The sequence below is a fragment of the Pristiophorus japonicus genome, chromosome 6 (assembly GCF_044704955.1).
Source record: "Pristiophorus japonicus isolate sPriJap1 chromosome 6, sPriJap1.hap1, whole genome shotgun sequence".
Lineage (NCBI taxonomy): Eukaryota > Metazoa > Chordata > Chondrichthyes > Pristiophoridae > Pristiophorus > Pristiophorus japonicus.
This window is the reverse complement of record NC_091982.1, coordinates 145256542-145276305: the sequence shown is the minus strand read 5'-3', so window position 1 is coordinate 145276305 and position 19764 is coordinate 145256542. Positions and strand designations below refer to the sequence as shown.

Genomic DNA, 19764 nt, shown 5'->3' with positions numbered 1-19764 from the left:
CCCCTCGAGCCTGCCCCGTCATTCAATAAGATCATGGCTGATCTGACCTTGGGCTCAGCTGCACTTTCTTGCCCACTCCCCATAACCCTTGACTCGCTTATCGCTCAAAAATCTGTCTACCTCCACCTTAAATATATTCAAAGCGCTTCCCAGGGCTCGGGCCAGTTTCGCGTCGAGCTAAATCTAGATGAAAACGGGAGGAGTGAAAGATAAGCAGGGTTCCTATTCCTGATCACTATCCAGTGACCCTTGATGGCAAGTGCTCAGGGCCTGCTGTGATGCTCTCCACAGTGGAATATCACTGTCCAGGCTCACAAGATGAAGAAGGCCCACTGGGGCCAGTGTCTGAGGCCTGTCTGTACCTCAGCAAGACTGAGACTCATCATGGGAGTGGGGAAGGAGAAAGGAAATTGTGGAAAAAAATAATTACAATTGAAGAACATGATCAGCATCTTTAATACAAGTACAACCTCCGAAATCGGGAAACCTCGGGACCGAGGTCATTCCGCTTTTTGAGTTTTTCTGGATTTCGGAGACGAAATCCAGCGTCCCTAATCCGGAAACCCCTGGACCGGGTTTTGGCAGCAAGATTCAACACCGCCTCCAATGCATCAGTGCAGCCTTCGGCCGCCTGAGGAAAAGAATGTTTGAAGACCAGGCCCTCAAATCTACCACCAAACTCATGGTCTACAGGGCTGTAATAATACCCGCCCTCCTGTATGGCTCAGAGACATGGACCATGTACAGTAGACACCTCAAGTCGCTGGAGAGATACCACCAATGATGTCTCCGCAAGATCCTACAAATCCCCTGGGAGGACAGACGCACCAACATTGGCCTCCTCAACCAGGCCAACATCCCCAGCATTGAAGCACTGACCACACTTGATCAGCTCCGCAGGGCAGGCCACATAGTTCGCATGCCAGACATGAGACTCCCAAAGCAAACGCTCTATTCAGAACTCCTTCACGGCAAACGAGCCAAAGGTGGGCAGAGGAAACATTACAAGGACACCCTCAAAGCCTCCCTGATAAAGTGCAACATCTCCACCGACATTTGGGAGTCCCTGGCCAAAGACCGTTGAGCACCTCGAGACTCATCGCCGAGAGCATGCAGAAATCAAGCGCAGGCAGCGGAAAGAGCATGAGGCAAACTAGTCCCATCCACCCCTTCTCTCAACAACTATCTGTCCCACCTGTGACAGGGGCTATGGTTCTCGTATTGGACTGTTCAGCCACCCTAAGAACAGATTTTAAGAGTGGAAGCAAGAACATAAAAACATAAGAACATAAGAATTAGGAACAGGAGTAGGCCATCTAGCCCCTCGAGCCTGCTCCACCATTCAACAAATCATGGCTTCCTTGATTCCGAGGGGCTGCCTATGATGATGATGGCTGATCTGGCCTTAGGCTCAGCTGCGCTATCCATAACCCCTTCTCTCCCTTATCCTTCAAAGCTCTCTCTATCTCCACCTTAAATATATTCAAAGCGCTTCCCAGGGCTCGGGCCAGTTTGGCGTCGAGCTAAATCTAGATGAAAACGGGAAGCAGGGTTCCTATTCCCGATCACTATCCAGTGACTCTCGTTGGAAAGTGCTCAGGCCAGCTGTGATGCCCTCCACAGTGGAATATCACTGTCCAGGCTCACAAAATGAAGAATGCCCACTGGGGCCGGTACCTGAGGCTTGTCTGTACCTGAGTAAGAGTGAGACCCGTCAGGGGAGTGGGGAAGGAGAAAGAAAATTGTGGAAAAAATTTATTATAATTGAAGAACATGATCAGCGTCTTTAATACAAGTACAACCTCAAAATCCGGAAACCTTGGGACCGAGGCCATTCCGGTTTTCGGGTTTTTCTGGATTTCGGAGACGAAATCCGACGTCCCGAATCCGGAAACACCTGGACCGAGTTTCGGGTATTCCCGGACTTCGGAGACAGGGATAGCGGCTTTAGGGGTGATTCAAAAAAAAATGTGTTTTATTGTGTTGAACCTTGTTTTGGATTACTATCGCTCTGTATTGACCGCACGGGCACCTGGTGTGATCTGGCAGGACTGCATCCAGGGCTGGCACCAGTCAGCCACGCACTGCGGGCTAAAAACCTTGCGCCCGTTTCTTTTGCGATATTTCGCCATCGGGAAATTCGGAGAAGTCTTGCGCCTACGGATTTTAAGTACCGCTGGGGAGAGGACCGCCGGTGTGCAAGATTCGAAATAGTGATTTCGCCAAAAATTTGGCTCACAGCGCACCCGTAGTTAGGACAAAAATATCACCCAGGAAAAAGCTGCGTTGTAGCCCTTGGAACAGCGGTAGGTGTGAGGACCTGCAAAAATGGTAAGTTAAAGTTTTTATTTTTTAATTCTTTTGCAGCGATTCGGCAATTAAGTGTCTTGCGAATGTTTTGTGATTTTTTATTGTTTGCAATTTTTGGGGGGGGGCTGGGAGGATTACTTACTGAATACTGATCAGAATATCAAATATCCATTTCTGAAATTTTACTACTTTCATTTTATGCTGTTTATATCACTGTTGTGAAAAAAACGTCGGGTTTGGAGAACAGATTTCCAGATTGCGAACATCGACTCGTGCGATCTGCATAGTGTCCGGTATCCGGAACATTCCGGTTTTTGGAACTCCGGATTTCGGACGCTCTACTGTACATGCAACAGTTACATGCCTATAAATAATGGCTCAAAAGTTCCGATGTCCCGGGTTTGTACAAAGTTTCCAAGGACCCGGGAAGGCATGCACTGAAAACCAGCTTTTCTGATTTGTCAAGCTGGAGCTAGCCAGATCCTAGACAAATTGGGAGCGAGGACATTTGTACGGGCAAGAGGAATTTCTGGCCCATTCAGTTCACGCTGAAATACTAATTCTACAATACGTAATTATCACAAATGCTTGATAGACAGGTCGCACTGCCCTACCTTTTCACACTGATATTCCCCAAATCGAATGCCTCGAATGATCTGTTTGTAGATGAGATCTGTGCTGATGGGGTCCTGGCTGCAGTCGTGCCAAGGTGTGAAGATTTCCTTGCGGAGAAACAGGCGCCAGGCCGCGTGCCTCTCCTGCCCGCCCTGTGCCTTCACATACTGCTCACACTGGGAGATGCCATCCATCACATGGTCCTTGCCACTCCCGAGAGAGGAGACCTAGCAGGGGGAAGAGACGGCAATGAGAGGCCAACCACCGACAGCTCGACTCACGGTCAGAGAAACCACAACAACTTGTATTTATACAGCGCCTTTAACGTAGCGAAATGTCCCAAGGCGCTTCACAGGAGTGTTTAGGGAGGGAATTCCAAAGCTTGGGGCCCAGGCACGGCCACCGATGGTTGAGCGACTGTAATCAGGGATGGTCAAGAGGGTAGAATTAGAGGAGTGCAGACATCTCAGGGGTTGTGGGGCTGAAAGAGATTACAGTGATACAGCACACAAGGAGGTCATTCGGCCCGTCGGGCCTGTGCTGGCTCTGTGAAAGAGCAGTTGTGCTTAGTCCCACATCCCTACTTTATGTCCGTAACCCTGCGAGTTCCTCATCCTCCAGACCCTGTCCAACTCCCTTTTCAAATTATTTATGGAATCATCTTCCACCAGCTTTTCAGGGAGAGCATTCAAGATCCTGACAATTCTGAGTGAAAACATTTCTCCTCATCTCCCCTCTAGATCTATTGCCAATGAATATGAATCTATGACCCTAGTTATTGTCCCACTCGCCAGAGGGAATAGTTATTCTCTATTTACTCTCTCAAAACCTTCGATCAACTTGAAAACCTCTATTAGGTCACCGCTTAACCTTCTCTGTTCCAAGGAGAACAGTCCTAACTTTTCCAACCTCTCCTTATACATGAAGTTCCTCATCCCTGGTAACATCCCGGTAAACCTCCTCTGTACCCTTTCTAAGGTCTTGAGATCTTTCCTGGAGTGTGGTGCCCAGAATGGTCCACAATACTCCAGCTGAGGCCTAACCAGTGATTTATAAAATTCGAGCATGATCTCTTTCACATTCTGTCAAATCCGCAATTATTAAAATTGGCCAGAGTTTAGGGAACTAGGAGAGAGATTAAAAAGCAGGACCTCAAAGATAGTAATCTCCGGATTACTCCCGGTACCACGAGCTAGTGAGTACAGAAACAGGAGGATAGAGCAGATGAATGCATGGCTGGAGAGATGGTGCAGGCGGGACCTGAGGCATTGGGACCGCTTCTGGGGGAGGTGTGACCCGTACAAGCCGGACAGGTTGCACCTCAACAGAGCCGGGACCAATATCCTCGTGGGGGGTTGCTAGTGCTGTTGGGGAGGGTTTAAACTAGATTGGCAGGGGGATGGGAACCAGAGAATAGATTCAGTAGGGAGGGGAGTAAAGCTGGAATTAGAAAGCAAAAATGTAGAAAGTGAGTTTGAAGGGCAGAGGAAACAAACAGGAAAAAAGGGTAAAAAAAGAAATTTAAAAGCTCTTTGTAACAGAATAGGTGAGTTGATGGCACAAATAGATACAAATGGGTATGATCTGATAGCCATTACAGAGACGTGATTGCAAGGTGACCAGGACTGAGAACTAAATATTCAGGGGTATTTGACAATTTGGAGGGACAGAAAAGGAGGTGGGGTAGCATTGTTAATAAAGGATGAGATCAGTGCGTTAGTGAGAAATGATATTGGCTCAGAGGATCAAAATGTTGCATCAGTTTGGGTGGAGATAAGAAATAATAAGGGGAAGAAGTCGCTGGTGCACGTAGTCTATCGGCCCCCTAACAGTAGCTACACTGCTGGACGGAGTATAAATCAAGAAATAATGGAGGCTTGTAAAAAAAGGAACAGCAATAATCATGGGTAATTTTAACCTTCAGAGTGATTGGACAAAGCAAATTGGCCAGGGTAGCCTAGAGGAAGAGTTCAGAGTGTATCTGGGATAGTTTCCTTGAACAGTACGTTGCGGAACCAACCAGGGAAGGCGACCTTAGATCTGGTACTGTGTAATAAGGTGTAATAAATGATCTCGTAGTAAAAGATCCTCTAGGAATGAGTGACCCTAATATGGTTGAATTTCAAATTTAGTTGGAGGGTGAGAAAGTTAGTTCTCAAACCAGTGACCTAAGCTTAAATAAAGGAGCCTACAAAGGTATGAGGGCAGAGTTGGCAAAAGTAGACTGGGATAATAGACTAAAGTATGGGACGGTTGATGAGCAGTGGTAGACATTTAAGGAAATATTTCATAACTCGCAACAAAAATATATCAATAAGAAGGAAATACTGTCAGCATGGATTTATGAAGGGGAAATCATGCTTGACAAATCTTCTGGAATTTTTTGAGGATGTAACTAGTAGAGTGGACAAGGGAGAACCAGTGGATGTGGTGTATTTGGACTTTCAAAAGGCTTTTGACATGGTCCCGCACAAGAGATTGGTGTGCAAAATTAAAGCACTGATGTGGATAGGGAACTGGTTGGCAGACAGGAAGCAGAGAGTCGGGATAAACGGGTACTTTTCAGAATGGCAGGCAGTGACTAGTGGGGTGCCGCAGGGCTCAGTGCTGGGACCCCAGCTCTTTACAATATACATCAATGATTTGGATGAAGGAATTGAGTGTAATATCTCCAAGTTTGCGGATGACACTAAGCTGGGTGGCGGTGTGAGCTGTGAGGAGGATGCTAAGAGGCTGCAGGGTGACTTGGACAGGTTAGGTGAGTGGGCAAATGCATGGCAAATGCAGTATAATGTGGATAAATGTGAGGTTATCCACTTTGGGGGCAAAAACGCGAAGACAATATTATCTGAATGGCAGCAGATTAGGAAAAGGGGAGGTGCAACGAGACCTGGGTGTCATGGTTCATCAGTCATTGAAAGTTGGCAGACAGGTACAGCAGGCGGTGAAGAAGGCAAATGGTATGTTGGCCTTCATAGCTAGGGGTTTTGAGTATAGGAGCAGGGAGGTCTTACTGCAGTTGTACAGGGCCTTGGTGAGGCCTCACCTGGAATATTGTGATCAGTTTTGGTCTCCTAATCTGAGGAAGGACGTTCTTGCTATTGAGGGAGTGCAGCGAAGGTTCACCAGACTGATTCCAGGGATGGCTGGGCTGTCATATGAGGAGAGACTGGATCAACTGGGCCTTTATACACTGGAGTTTAGAAGGATGAGAGGGGATCTCATAGAAACATATAAGATTCTGACGGGACGGGACAGGTTAGATGCGGGAAGAATGTTCCCGATGTTGGGGAAGTCCAGAACCAGGGGACACAGTCTTAGGATAAGGGGTAGGCCATTTAGGACTGAGATGAGGAGAAACTTCTTCACTCAGAGAGTTGTTAACCTGTGGAATTCCCTGCCGCAGAGAGTTGTTGATGCCAGTTCACTGGATATATTCAAGAGGGAGTTAGATATGGCCCTTATGGCTAAAGGGATCAAGGGAAAGCAGGAAAGGGGTACTGAGGTGAATGATCAGCCATGATCTTATTGAATGGTGGTGCAGGCTCGAAGGGCCGAATGGCCTACTCCTGCACCTATTTTCTATGTTTCTATGTAAAAGAAGGGATACCCATCCATGGCTAACTAAGAAAATAAGGGAGGGTATCAAATTGAAAACAAAGGCATACAATGTGGCCAAGACTAGTGGAAGGTCAAAGGATTAGGACATTTTTAAAAGCCAGCAGAGAACGACTAATAAAATGATTGAGAGGGAAGATAGATTATGAAAGTAAACTAGCACAAAATATAAACAGATAGTAAGAGTTTCTACAGGTACATAACAAGAAAGAGAGTGGATAAAGTGAATGTTGGTCCCCTGGAGGATGAGACTGGGGAATTAATAATGGAGAGCAGGGAAACGGCAGAGACGTTGAACAAATATTTTGTATCGGTCTTTACGGTAGAAGACACTAAAAACATCCCAATAGTGGATAATCAAGGGGCTACAGGGAGGGAGGCAGACACGTCCCCTGGACCTGATGGCTTACATCCTCGGGTCTTAAGAGAAATGGCTGCAGAGATAGTGGATGCATTGGTTGTAATTCACCAAAATTCCCTGGATTCTGGGGAGGTCCCAGCGAATTGGAAAATTGCAAATGTAAAAAAGGAAGCAGACAAAAAGCAGGAAACTATAAATCAGTTAGCCTAACATCTGTCGTTGGGAAAATGCTGGAGTCCATTATTAAGGAAGCAGTAGTGGGACATTTGGAAAAGCATGATTCAATCAAGCAGAGTCAGCATGGTTTTATGAAAGGGAAATCATGTTTGACAAATTTGCTGGATGTAACGAGCAGGGTGGATAAGGGGGAACCAGTGGATGTGGTGTATTTGGATTTCCAAAAGGCATTCGATAAGGTGCCACATAAGAGGTTACTACACAAGATAAAAGCTCACAGGATTGGGGGTAATATATTAGCATGGATAGAGTAGTGGCTGACTAACAGAAAACAGAGTCGGGATTAATGGATCATTTTCCGGTTGGCAAACAGTAACTAGTGGAGTGCCACAGGGATCAGTGCTGGGTCCTCAACTATTTACAATCTATATTAATGATTTGGATGAAGGGACTGAGTGTAATGTAGCCAAGTTTGCTGATGATACATAGATGGGTGGGAAAGCAAATTGTGAGGGGGACACAAAAAATCTGCAAAGGGACATAGACAGGCTAAGTGAGTGGGCAAAAATTTGGCAGATGGAATATAATGTGGTAAAATGTGAGGTTATCCAGTTTAGCAGAAAAAGTAGGGAAGCAAATTATAATTTAAATGGAGAAAAATTGCAAAGTGCCGCAGATAGACCCGTAGGTCCTTGTGCATAAAACACAAAAAGTTAGTATGCAGGTACAACAAGTAATCAGGAAGGCAAATGGAATGTTGGTCTTTATTGCAAGGGGGATAGAGTATAAAAGCAGAGAAGTAAGCTACACTGTACAGGGTATTGTTGAGGCCACACCTGGAGTACTGTGTACAGTTTTGGTCTCCGTATTTAAGGAAGGATATACTTGCATTGGAGGCTGTTCATAGAAGGTTCACTTGGTTGATTCCAGAGATGAGGGGGGGTTGACATTTGAGGATAGGTTGAGTAGGTTGGACCTATACACATTGGAGTTCAGAAGAATGGGAGGTGATCGTATTGAAACATATATAATAAGGGGGCTCGACAAGGTGGATGCAGAGAGGATATTTCCACTCATGGGGAAACTAAAACTAGGGGACATGGTCTTAGAATAAGGATGATGAGAAATTTCTTCTCTCAGAGCTATGGAATTCTCTGCCCCAGCTGGGTGGAGGCTGGGTCATTGAATATATTTAAGACGGCGATAGACAGATTTTTGAATGATAAGGGAGTAAAGGATTATGGGGAGCGGGCAGGAAAGTGGACCTGAGTCCAAGATCAGATCAGCCATGATTTTATTGAATGGCGGAGCAGGCTCGAGGGGATAAATGGCCTACTCCTGCTCCTATTTCTTATGTTCTTATGGACACCTAGGCCCAATGCCCATAGTGCCAGGTACAACCAGGGTCGAAAGGAGTTGGAGAGGTCGTCCAGCATCAGCAGTCATGTGATGCCAAACCTGGATTTTAAAAACTAGACGATCATTGGAGGAAGGACAGACTGAGGTGGTGAAGAATCATCGAGCCAATACGGCACAGAAGGTGGCCATTTGGCCCATCGCGTCTATGCAGGCTCTCTGTAGAGCAATCAGCTCAGTCCCATTCCCCCGCTCCATCCCCGTAGCCCAGTAAGTTTATTTCCCTCAAGTGCCTATCCCTTTGAAATCATTGATCGCCTCCGCTTCCACCACCCTCATAGGCAGCGAGTTCCAGGTCGTTACCACTCGCTGCGTAAAAAAATTCTTCCTCACATCCCCCCTGTATCTTTTGCCCAAAACCTTAAATCTGTGTCCCCTCGTCCTTGTACCATCAGCTAATGGGAACAGCCTTTCTTTGTCTACCTTATCCAAATCCTTCATGATCTTGAACACCTCTATCAAATCTCCCCTCAACCTCCTTTGCTCCAAGGAGAACAACCTCAGCTTCTCCAACCTAACCTTATAGCTAAAATCCTTATCCCTGGAACCATTCTGATGGGTTTCCTCTGCACCCTCTCATTTACATCCTTCCCAAAGTGTGGAGACCAAAACTGGATGCAATATTCCAGTTGTGGCCTAACCAGAGCTTTATAAAGGTTCACCTTAACTCCCTGCTGTTGTATTGAATGCCTCTATTTCTGAAGCCCAGGATCCCATATGCTTTGCTAACTACTCTCTCAGTATGTCCTGCCACCTTCAAAGATCTATGCACATGAACCCCCATGAGCCCTGGGAATGAATGATTTAGAGCTGGACACAGTGTGATGAGTCTGGATTTCAACACATTGAGGATGTAGGGAGGAGCAAGAGCAGGTAGGACAGATAGTTGGAGTTTAGGAGGAATAAGAGAAGAAAGTTCAGATGAACAATCACCAAAAATAAAGGTTACGAAAGGACTTCCATTTCCCTAACTCCTTTCACAACTTCAGGGTGTCTCCAAGCATTTTACAGCCAGTGAAATACTTTTGGACTGTAGTCATTGTTGTAATGTAGGAAACACAGCAGCCAATTTGCGCACAGCAAGCTCCCACAGACAATTAAATACATAACCAGATCATCTGTTTTAGTGATGCTGGTTGAGGGATAAATATTGGCCCGTACACCAGGAAGAACTTCTTCCAATAGAGCCATGGGATCTTTTACTTCCACCTGAAAGGGCAGACGGGGCCTCAGATTTAACTTCACATTCGAAAGGCAGCATCTCCGACAGTCTAAATGTTGCAATGTAGAGAGGTTGGGATGAGGGGAAGTGAGAGAGGAATTGCCTACCGAGTAACCACCTCTTTTTGGATCCTGCCCAGAAGTGTGAGGTGCAAGAACAGCCTCCCATATTTAGGAAAGGTTGCTATTGGGACGAAGGCATTAACAAGAAGAGGAAAATAGCTTATTGAGGGGAGTTTTAGCAATGAGGCATTCTAATTGCTGTACTTTAAGGCAGGGTTTTCCAGCCTGAGGGTGTGACCATTACACTGGATTATAAAATATTGGGTTGGATTTTCAGGTTTCTGCCACATCTGCTAGCGCTCTGGAGGGGCGGCAATGACGGCGGTAAGGACTTCCGGGTGCCCCGCTGTGACTTTCGGGGCCGGTTCTGACGGGGCGCGGAGCATTACTGCCCGGGAGAGGTGAGCCGGTGTGCAACGCTCCTGGTTGCGACACCGGTTCGATTTCTGGCTCCCGCCCGCCCCGTAGAGTGCCCCGTAGAGCGCCCCTTTCTGGGACAGCCTGTGAAAGCGGACGGACCGAGCTGTAGCGGCTGCAGAGAGGTAAGTAATGTCCATCTCAGGTAAGTGTGATTGTTTGTTATTTTCTTTTCTTTGCGATTTATGTTGTGGTGGCGTGAGTTATTTATTAGGAATGTTTTTGGTGGGGTTTTTTTCTCCCCAGGCCTCTCTCGGAGTGCTCCCGGGCCGGCTGTTTAGCTGGGGATTTTCCCCTGCTCAGCCGGCCTAGCGCCGAGAGAGGTGCCCCGCCCCACACTCAGGGCCTAGCTGAATTTTGCTGACTGAGGCGTAAACTGTTCCCGGGCGCAAACTTTACCGCCCCACCGCCATTACCGCCCCAAAATCAGCAAAGCTGAAAATCCAGTCCATAACCTTCTGTTGTTAGATTACTCCAGGCCCTACATTCTAATGACATGTTGCTGACTAAGAGAAGCCGTCAATGTGGGAGTGACTGATCCAGGGAAGATGCTTCCAATTCTGATACCAACAGGCAAACATTTTGTTGGTCTCACAATTTAAAATCCATACCCTCATTTTATCATTAACATCCGTACACCCACAACCCCAGCAGTTCAAATTAGGTGCAACTCGCCGATAACTATGTTGAAAAGGTGTGTCAATGTTTGGTAGCAGCGTTGGACTTACAACATAGAGGCATCTCTGGATGGCCTGACAGTTTGAAGGTTATTGTTGATAATTTCCAGCTCAACGGCAATCGGTTGCCAAGTGAGCAAGTAACAATTGGCGTCGTCAGCCGTAATGACTTAACCCCCTCACTCAGAAACAAACCTCACCCTCTCCCCGCAAGACAGGTGCCCAGGGAGTGCCCTGAATTGCAAGGGTCCCGCTCCATTTACACTGATGACTCGGTGGTTTGGGAAGAGGCCAATGATAAGGCAGATGTCCTGCCCTGCCTCTGGCGGTGGAACACCCCCCCCACGAATTCCCAGGCCAGGTACACACATTGGCATTCACATCCCGTCTTTGAAGTGTTGTGAGCAAACTGGCATGCTGTATTTTTTAGTCCTGGCACAGTAGGAAATGGATGGCACATTGTATCAGAAACTTAACATCTGATGCCAAAATGCAGTTACAACAACAACAACAACTTGTATTTATATACCGCCTTTAGTGGTGAACCATCCCATGGCTCTTCACAGGAGTGTTATGAGATAAAAATGTGACATCGAGCCACATAAGTAGAAATTAGCACAAAGCTTGGTCAAAGAGGTAGGTTTTAAGGAGCGTCTTGAAGGAGGAAAGAGAGGTGGAGAGGTTTATGCAGGGAGTTCCAGAGCTTGGGGGCCTAGGCTACAGAAAGCACGGCCACCAATGGCTGAGTGATTCTAATCAGGGATGCTCAGGAGGGCAGAATTAGAGGAGCACAGACATCTCGGGGCTGGAGGAGATTACAGAAATAGGGAGGGGAGAGGTCATGGAGGGATTTGAAAACAAGGATGAGAGTTTTGAAATCGAGTTTCACACACACACACGCCTTCCTTCACTTGTTCAAATGGAGGATTTTCCTTTCTCTAAGGCCAAGCGGAGTTGCTGAAGGCCACACCAGAGAGGGTTCACAATCCTCCTTAGCCACCCAACGGGCACCTTCTCATGCTGGGCCCCTAACCCCGCTCTGGTCTCTCAGCCATCCCACACTCCGCCACTCCTCCTCTGCCCCATCCCAACCTGCCAGTCACCTCCCAAACCCAGTCCTTCTCGGTCATCCCAGCTACCTCGGCACACACTCCCACACAATGGCTCGCACACTGCAGTAACTCACCGTCTCGTAAAGCGCAATGTAAATGGAGAATCCGAAAGTATCCTTTAGTCCAATTTTGCTGGCGAGGGACTTGCATATCTCATTGGCTGTGGTGGCGGAATCGATGGAGATTGAAAGGCTCAGTCCACTCATCAGTGTCACGGTCACCTTGATTGGCTGCCTCGACTTGGTCGCCTGTGAGAGAAGTAAAAGGAACAAGTATCTGCTTGTCCCACTCTCCCACCCCTGCACCTGAATACACACAAATAAAGCCCACTCTCCCACCCCTGCACCTGAATATACAACACAAATAAAGCCCACTCTCCCACCCCTGCACCTGAATACACAGTACAAATAAAGCCCACTCTCCCACCCCTGCACCTGAATACACACAAATAAAGCCCACTATCCGACCCCTGCACCTGAATACACACAAATAAAGCCTACTATCCCACCCCTGCACCTGAATACACATTACAAATAAAGCCCACTCTCCCACCCCTGCACCTGAATACACACAAATAAAGCCCACTATCCCACCCCTGCACCTGAATACACAGTACAAATAAAGCCCACTCTCCCACCCCTGCACCTGAATACACACAAATAAAGCCCACTCTCCCACCCCTGCACCGGAAATACAACACAAATAAAGCCCACTCTCCCACCCCTGCACCTGAATACACAGTACAAATAAAGCCCACTCTCCCACCCCTGCACCTGAATACACACAAATAAAGCCCACTCTCCCACCCCTGCACCGGAAATACAACACAAATAAAGCCCACTCTCCCACCCCTGCACCTGAATACACAGTACAAATAAAGCCCACTCTCCCACCCCTGCACCTGAATACACAGTACAAATAAAGCCCACTCTCCCACCCCTGCATCTGAATGCACAGTACAAATGAGGGCGAGTGGCATTGATGATCTCATTGCTCGCTCTCCGCACCCCACACGGGGAGAGTCTCCCTGCTTTGCGTCCATACCTCCAGCTCCAAGTAGCTCGGCGGCTCTCTCCGAGCTCCATTTGCAAACGTGCGTCGCAGCCGTTCGGCGCAGTACGGAGCATATCCCGAAGGCCCGTCTCGAATGAAGTTACGCAGATACTAATAAAGGCAAACACAAATGATACACAACCTTCCTCACGTAGCAAACTTTCTCCATGTTAAATCGATATGGAGCATAATGAAACATATTCTATTTCAGTTCCCTTTCAAGCCAGTTCAGCACCGACGTTTAACTGGGCATGCAAATAGCGTATCACGGTTACAGGCAATCTTTTCCCTAATTTTGGTTTGGTTTGAAAAACTTAGCTTTGAAAAAGCTGTCCTGTGCTGCATGGGACTGGCAAATAGCAGTGCAGCTTATAGGAATCATAGGTTCCAGGAGTCTTACCCCACTGTGTTCAGGTGTCAGGCCTGGATCAAGGCTGTGCTCACCCTCTAACTATAGTGTCGCTGCAAAGTGAACCCAAGGAAGTTATGCTAAACCTTTATCAATCACTGGTTAGGCCCCAGTTGGAGTATGGAGTGTCCAATTCTGGGCACTGCACTGTAGGAAGGATGTCAAGGCCTTGGAGAGGGTGCAGAGGAGATTTACTGGAATGGTTCCAGGGATGAGGGACTCCAGTTATGTGGAGAGACTGGAGAAACTGGGGTTGTTCCCCTTAGAGCAGAGAAGGTCGAGGGCAGATTTAATAGAGGTGCACCTCTTTGACCAAGCTTTTGGTCACCTGTCATAATATCTCTTTACATGGCTCGGTGTCAAACTCTGTTTGATAATTGCTCCTGTGAAACACCTTGGGACGTTACAGGAGCTATATAAATGCAAGTTGTTGTTGTTGTTGACTACAGGTGCCCAAGTATTCAGACCACAACATGAGATGTGAGGGGTAATTGTACATCCGGCAAGGGCTCACTTCACGATTACACACGATTTATTAGCCATTTAAAATGAATGGGTGGCGCATCCAAATTTCCAATCTGTGTTGCTGATGGGCAAGGCTCCGTGTTGGAAATTTCCCAGGAGATGATTGATGGGGTGTGGGGGCAGGAAGCAAGATCAGAGGGGTCTATGGCTAGAGCAATATGCCAGGTAACAGGGGAGATCTGGGCTTGGTATTTGCTACAGTTATACAGGGTATTGGTGAGGCCACACCTAGAATACTGTGTGCAGTTTTGGCTTCCGTATTTACGAAAGGATATACTTGCTTTGGAGGCGGTTCAGAGAAAGTTCACTAGGTTGATTCCAGAGATGAGAGGGTTGACTTATGAGGAAAGGTTGAGTAGGTTAGGCCTCTACTCATTGGAATTCAGAAGAATGAGAGGTGATCTTATCAAAACGTATAAGATTATGAGGAGGCTTGACAAGTTGGCTGCAGAGAGGATGTTTCCACTGATGGGGGAGACTAGAATTAGAGGGCATGATCTTAGAATAAGGGGCCGCCCATTTAAAACTGAGATGCGGAGGAATTTCTTCTCTCAGAGGGTTGTAAATCTGTGGAATTCGATGCCTCAGAGAGCTGTGGAAGCTGGGACATGGAATAAATTTAAGACAGAAATAGACAGTTTCTTAAATGATAAGGGGATAAGGGGTTATGGGGAGCGGGCAGGGAAGTGGAGCTGAGTCCATGATCGGTTCAGCCATGATCTTATTGAATGGCGGAGCAGGCTCGAGGGGCCGTATGGCCTACTCCTGCTCCTATTTCTTATGTTTTTATGTTCTTATTATGTTAATTAGCATGGAGCTGTGCCAAGTCCAACAACGAACATAGAATGAGTAGACTTGGCAGGAAGTTGCCAACTTCTAGTTTCCAGTTTGGGCTAGCACCACAAGGTAGCAGCATTTCAAACTGGCCTTCCTGCTGCTCCTGGTGTGTCCGTCAGAACAATTGTGAAGAAAGAGCCGACTGGGATCAAACACAGGATCCCTGCGGCTTCAGACTTTGACTGGCATCCAAGTTGGAAAGAGGCCTAACATAACTGCTGCTGCCTTTCTTTATGAGTTGGTTCAGTGTGGTACATACCCCCAGCCTGACAGATTGTCAATACGAACATTTCCATTCACTCAGTGCTCAGGGTCAGGGAAAACCCACAAAGGCCACAAAGGCTTCACAAACTGCACTGTCATAACAAATTGCATTTCACAGGGAGAGAAATGAATGACATGTTGTTAGCAAACGGCAATTCATTTTTCAATTACCTGCACTATCTTCAATAAATTCTCAAGCCTGCAGAATGTAGAGGATGCGGTCAGAGGCTGAACTGCCCTTGGATTAAGGCAAGGGGCACCCACACAAAACAAAACACGTGGCGAACTGCCTGTGTGTGGGGAGTACAGGGACTAACCTTGATAAACCCATCTGTAGGTGGAAAGCAGCCCACGCAGAGAGACATTAAAATCCAGCCTCTGGCGTAGATATTCTTGCTGTAACACCCGGACAGCTGCTTGCAGATCTGACAGTAAATCTCATCCCTGTAATAAGATCAAGGGAAGAGTCAGAAGGGTCTGTTTATTGACATCATCATCGACAGTCCCTCGAAATCAAGGAAGACTTGCTTCCACTCTAAAAATGAGTTCTTAGGTGGCTGTACAGTCTAATACGGGAATTACAATCTCTGTCATAGGTGGGATAGACAGTGGTTAGAGGAAAGGGTGGGTGGGGAGTCTGGTTTGCTGCACGCTCCTTCCGCTGCCTGCGCTTGGCTTCTCTTGGCATGCTCTCGGCGACGAGACACGAGGTGCTCAGCGCCCTCCTGGATGGTCTTCCTCCACTTAGGGCGGTCTTTGGCCAGGGACTCCCAATACAACACCCTTTCCTGTTGCATCCAATGCTGCTTCGGTTTACTGGTGACACAGGGAGATCATTTGCATTGTGCAGTAACTTGGGGCTAGGGCTGGGTTCGCCAGCTCACTCGCTGTACCCCAATACGGATAAACCAAACAATTCAAAGGGAGATAAGAAAGAAAGTTGAACACCGCAATGCCTGCTGGGAGAAAGGCGAGAGGAATACTGGGACGAATGCAAAAATGGTTCGACGTGTTGGACCTGCAATGTTGTGGGGTTCGCCTGTTGTTATACCGAGGGCGTACTAAAGCATGGGCCTTACGCATCCGTAAGACAAAGATCCTCCACCAGCCTGTCCTCGCCGCACAGCACTGCCCCCCAGTCACCAAGATCCACGGTGCCGCCCTGGACAACATGGACCAGTTCCCATACCTCGGGAGCATTTTATCAACAAAAGCAGACATTGATGAGGAGATTCAACACCACCTCCAGTGCGCCAGCGCAGCCTTAAGCTGCCTGAGGAAAAGAGTGTTTGAAGACCAAGCCTTCAAATCTACCACCAAGCTCATGGTCTACAGGGCTGTAATAATACCCGCCCTCCTGTATGGCTCAGAGACATGAACCATGTACAGTAGACACCTCAAGTCGCTGGAGAAATACCACCAACGATGCCTCCGCAAGATCCTACAAGGAGGACAGAAGCACCAACATTAGTGTCCTCGACCAGGCCAACATCCCCAGCATTGAAACACTGACCACACTCGATCAGCTCCGCTGGGCAGACCACATTGTCCGCATGCCAGACACGAGACTCCCAAATCAAGCGCTCTACTCGGAACTCCTACACAGCAAGCGAGCTAAAGGTGGACAAAAGAAACGTTACAAGGACACCCTTAAAGCCTCCCTGATAAAATGCAACATCACCAACGACACCTGGGCGTCCCTGGCCAAAGACACCTGGGCGTCCCTGGCCAAAGACCTTCCTAAGTGCAGGAAGAACATCCGGGAGGGCGCTGAGCACCTCGAGTCTCGTCGCCGAGAGCATGCAGAAATCAAGCGCAGGCAGCGGAAGGAGCGTGCGGCAAACCAGTCCCACCCACCCTTTCCTTCAATGACCACCTGTAACAAAGACTGTAATTCCTGTATTGGATTGTTCAGTCACCTAAGAACGCGCTTTTAGAGTGGAAGCAAGTCTTCCTCGATTTCGAGGGACTGCCTATGATGATTCGCGCCGCTAGACCCGCCCCTACAGGAAGTGGAGAATGCCAGATCGCGCTCCACTTCCTCTGAGGGTCGGCAAGGCCAATTCAGTGGCCGGGGGGGGGAGGGGGGGGGGATTTCTGCACCAGACGGAGGAAGTACCGCCCCGAGCAGGTCACCAATCGGGGCACAGAGTAATTTCACCCCCTACCTCGCTTTCTCTCCCCACAAATGCTGAATGTTTCCAGCTGTTTCAGTTTTTATTTCAGGATTTCTACCTACGATTGGGGCCTGTTGGCTGCTGGTGGAGATGGTTCAATGTGCAGCTGCTGGTTCCTGGGCGGGAGAGGGAGCGGGAGCGAGGCCCTTCGAGCACACTGCTCTTGTTCAGTGCAGGGACCGAGAGGGAAGGTCTGAGACTATGTTGTCCAGTCGGGCTTCCAGTGCCAGCCTTTCTCCACTCGGTAACCGCTCTTCCTTCGGCAGATTGGCTGAGTTGAAGCTACCCTGGGCACCCCAGCATCATTTCAGTGGTTTAAATATCTCCCAACTGCAGCTCACTGCTGATCAGGGGGATTATTCCGTCTTGTGTTTCATTGGTTGCCACCATGCAATTGAAAATGGGAAACACAGGAGTTAAGTAACTTTCTTTCTAACCCAAAGTCATCATCATAGGCGGTCCCTCGAACGAGGATGACTTGCTTCCACAAGAATTCACAGGTGTTTTAATGAAGGACCCGATGTTCCAGTCCTGAACTCCCAATTGAGGGGGTGGAAGATGCCTGTGTGTGGATTTTTTTAACGTGTGGTGACCGTTGCACACCAGCCACCACACAGGCTTGACAGAGCTAGGCCTTTAACCAAAGTAACCTTGAGCTAGCCTTCAATACCGAACCTGCAGTACATCCAAACTTCCCATCGTGCTTGAAAATCTGTCACTATTTGTAGCCACTTTGATGTTGCAAATGATATTGGAAATGAAAGAAAAAGACATTAGTTGCGCCTCAGATGTGAATTAACGACCAATTACCTGAGGTTGGGTCTGGCAATGGCATTACCAATAATGAAATGAAGTTTTTCCAGGTTTGACATGGGTCTGTCTGAGATGGGATTCTCACCCAACAGCATTTCCTCTCCATGTGTTTGATCATGTATAACCTGCAATATCAACCAGAAGGACAATGTTTACAAGTGAGTTTAGTTTCCAGTGTGTCAGGTCTATAAAACGGACTGGGCGCACTGGGAAAATGGTAGAGTTCAGTCAGTGTACCATCTCCCACAGTAATATTCCACAGTAAAGTGTGTTCCAGTTTGACAATAGCCAGGAACGTGCTGAGCAAGGTCAGTCAATGGCCCCCCAAATTACAGGGAGGATGAGGGGGAAACCCAGCAAGGCCAGGTCCTAGAAGGTCCTGCCGTTAAATCCGTCAGGACCTCATTGTCATTTCTTTCTTCTGTTTCTCATCCGGCGACCGCCCAAATTGACAACCTGACCGGGAAAACCAGCAGCAGGATATCATAGCCCGGGACCTCTGGGGACTAACCCAGCTTTGGGGATCGTAGGGCAGGCCGCAAAATGAGGATTGGGGGCGGGGTGGTCGGCCGATAGTGGGGAGGCCGCCGAGAGTGGTAGGGCCAAGAGACACACCACCATCGGCAGAAGGAAGAACAGAAACAACAACTTGTATTTATATAGCGCCTTTAACGTAGTGAAACGTCCCAAGGCACTGCGCAGGAGTATTATGCGATAAAAATTTGACACCGAGCTGCATAAGTAGAAATTAACGCAGGTGACCAAAAGCTTGATCAAAGAGGTATGTTGTAAGGAGCGTCTTGAAGGAGAAAAGAGAGGTGGAGAGGTTTAGGCAGAGAGTTCCAGAGCTTGGGGCCCAGGCAACAGAAGGCACGGCCACCGATGGTTGAGCGATTATAATCAGGGATGCTCAGGAGGGCAGAATTAGAGGAGTGCAGACATCTCGGGGGTTGTGAGGCTGGAAGAGATTACAGAGATAGGGAGGGGCAAGGGATTTGAAAACAAAGATGAGAATTTTGAAATCGAGGCGTTTCTTAACCAGGAGCCAATGTAGGTCAGCGAGCACAGGGGTGATGGGTGAGCGGAACTTGGTGCGAGTTAGGACACGGGTCAGCCGAGTTTACATAAAAGACATAAGAACATAAAGGGAGGTCAGAGGTTTGCTTGAGGGACCAAAGGACGCTCACAAGGAGTGCTGTAAAAAGCCGGTAGCTCGCCTCACCCTTTGGCTGCTGGGTTTCCCGACGGATCGGCCCTGCCCCCTTACGCCTGGGTGGAAAGCCCTTACCGCTCCGTTATCCTCTCTTAGAGGTGCTGCCTTACCAAAGGGGGCAATTCCTCCCCTCCCTTGGGTTTCTGATGTAGAGCAATGAAATAAATACATCAGGAAATACAATTTCAGCTAACACATGGGTGTGAAAAATGAAATCTACCTTGCAGATCAGTGTGAAGTAACCATTATGGGTTACTAACCAGGAAACACATCTCATTAGAAACACAACCAGCCGTCTATGCCACTGACCAGCATGTCTGTGTGATTGACATGTATTAGCATTGTTCCTGTGTCGGCAGCATGTATTATCATGATGTCCATGTAGGATATAGCGTTAAAACATCACTCACATTTAACTTAGAGGGTAGTTCCTTGTTCAACTTCTTGGAGTTCCTTCCATGATTCAGGCCCTGGATATGATGGAAA

The 19764-nt window shown here is 47.9% G+C and overlaps 1 protein-coding gene across 1 annotated transcript in view; it reads right to left on the bottom strand.

Moving 5' to 3' along the window:
• LOC139265812 (unconventional myosin-VIIa-like) overlaps window positions 1–19764 on the bottom strand; it is a 440714-nt gene that overhangs the window by 220770 nt on the left and 200180 nt on the right. The window contains exons 25-30 of the mRNA XM_070883263.1: window positions 19689–19748; window positions 18063–18190; window positions 15393–15519; window positions 13032–13151; window positions 12062–12235; window positions 2925–3152 (exon numbers count right to left, since the gene is read on the bottom strand). Of these exons, the coding sequence (XP_070739364.1) occupies window positions 2925–3152; window positions 12062–12235; window positions 13032–13151; window positions 15393–15519; window positions 18063–18190; window positions 19689–19748 (837 nt within the window). The remainder of the gene's footprint in view (window positions 1–2924; window positions 3153–12061; window positions 12236–13031; window positions 13152–15392; window positions 15520–18062; window positions 18191–19688; window positions 19749–19764) is intronic.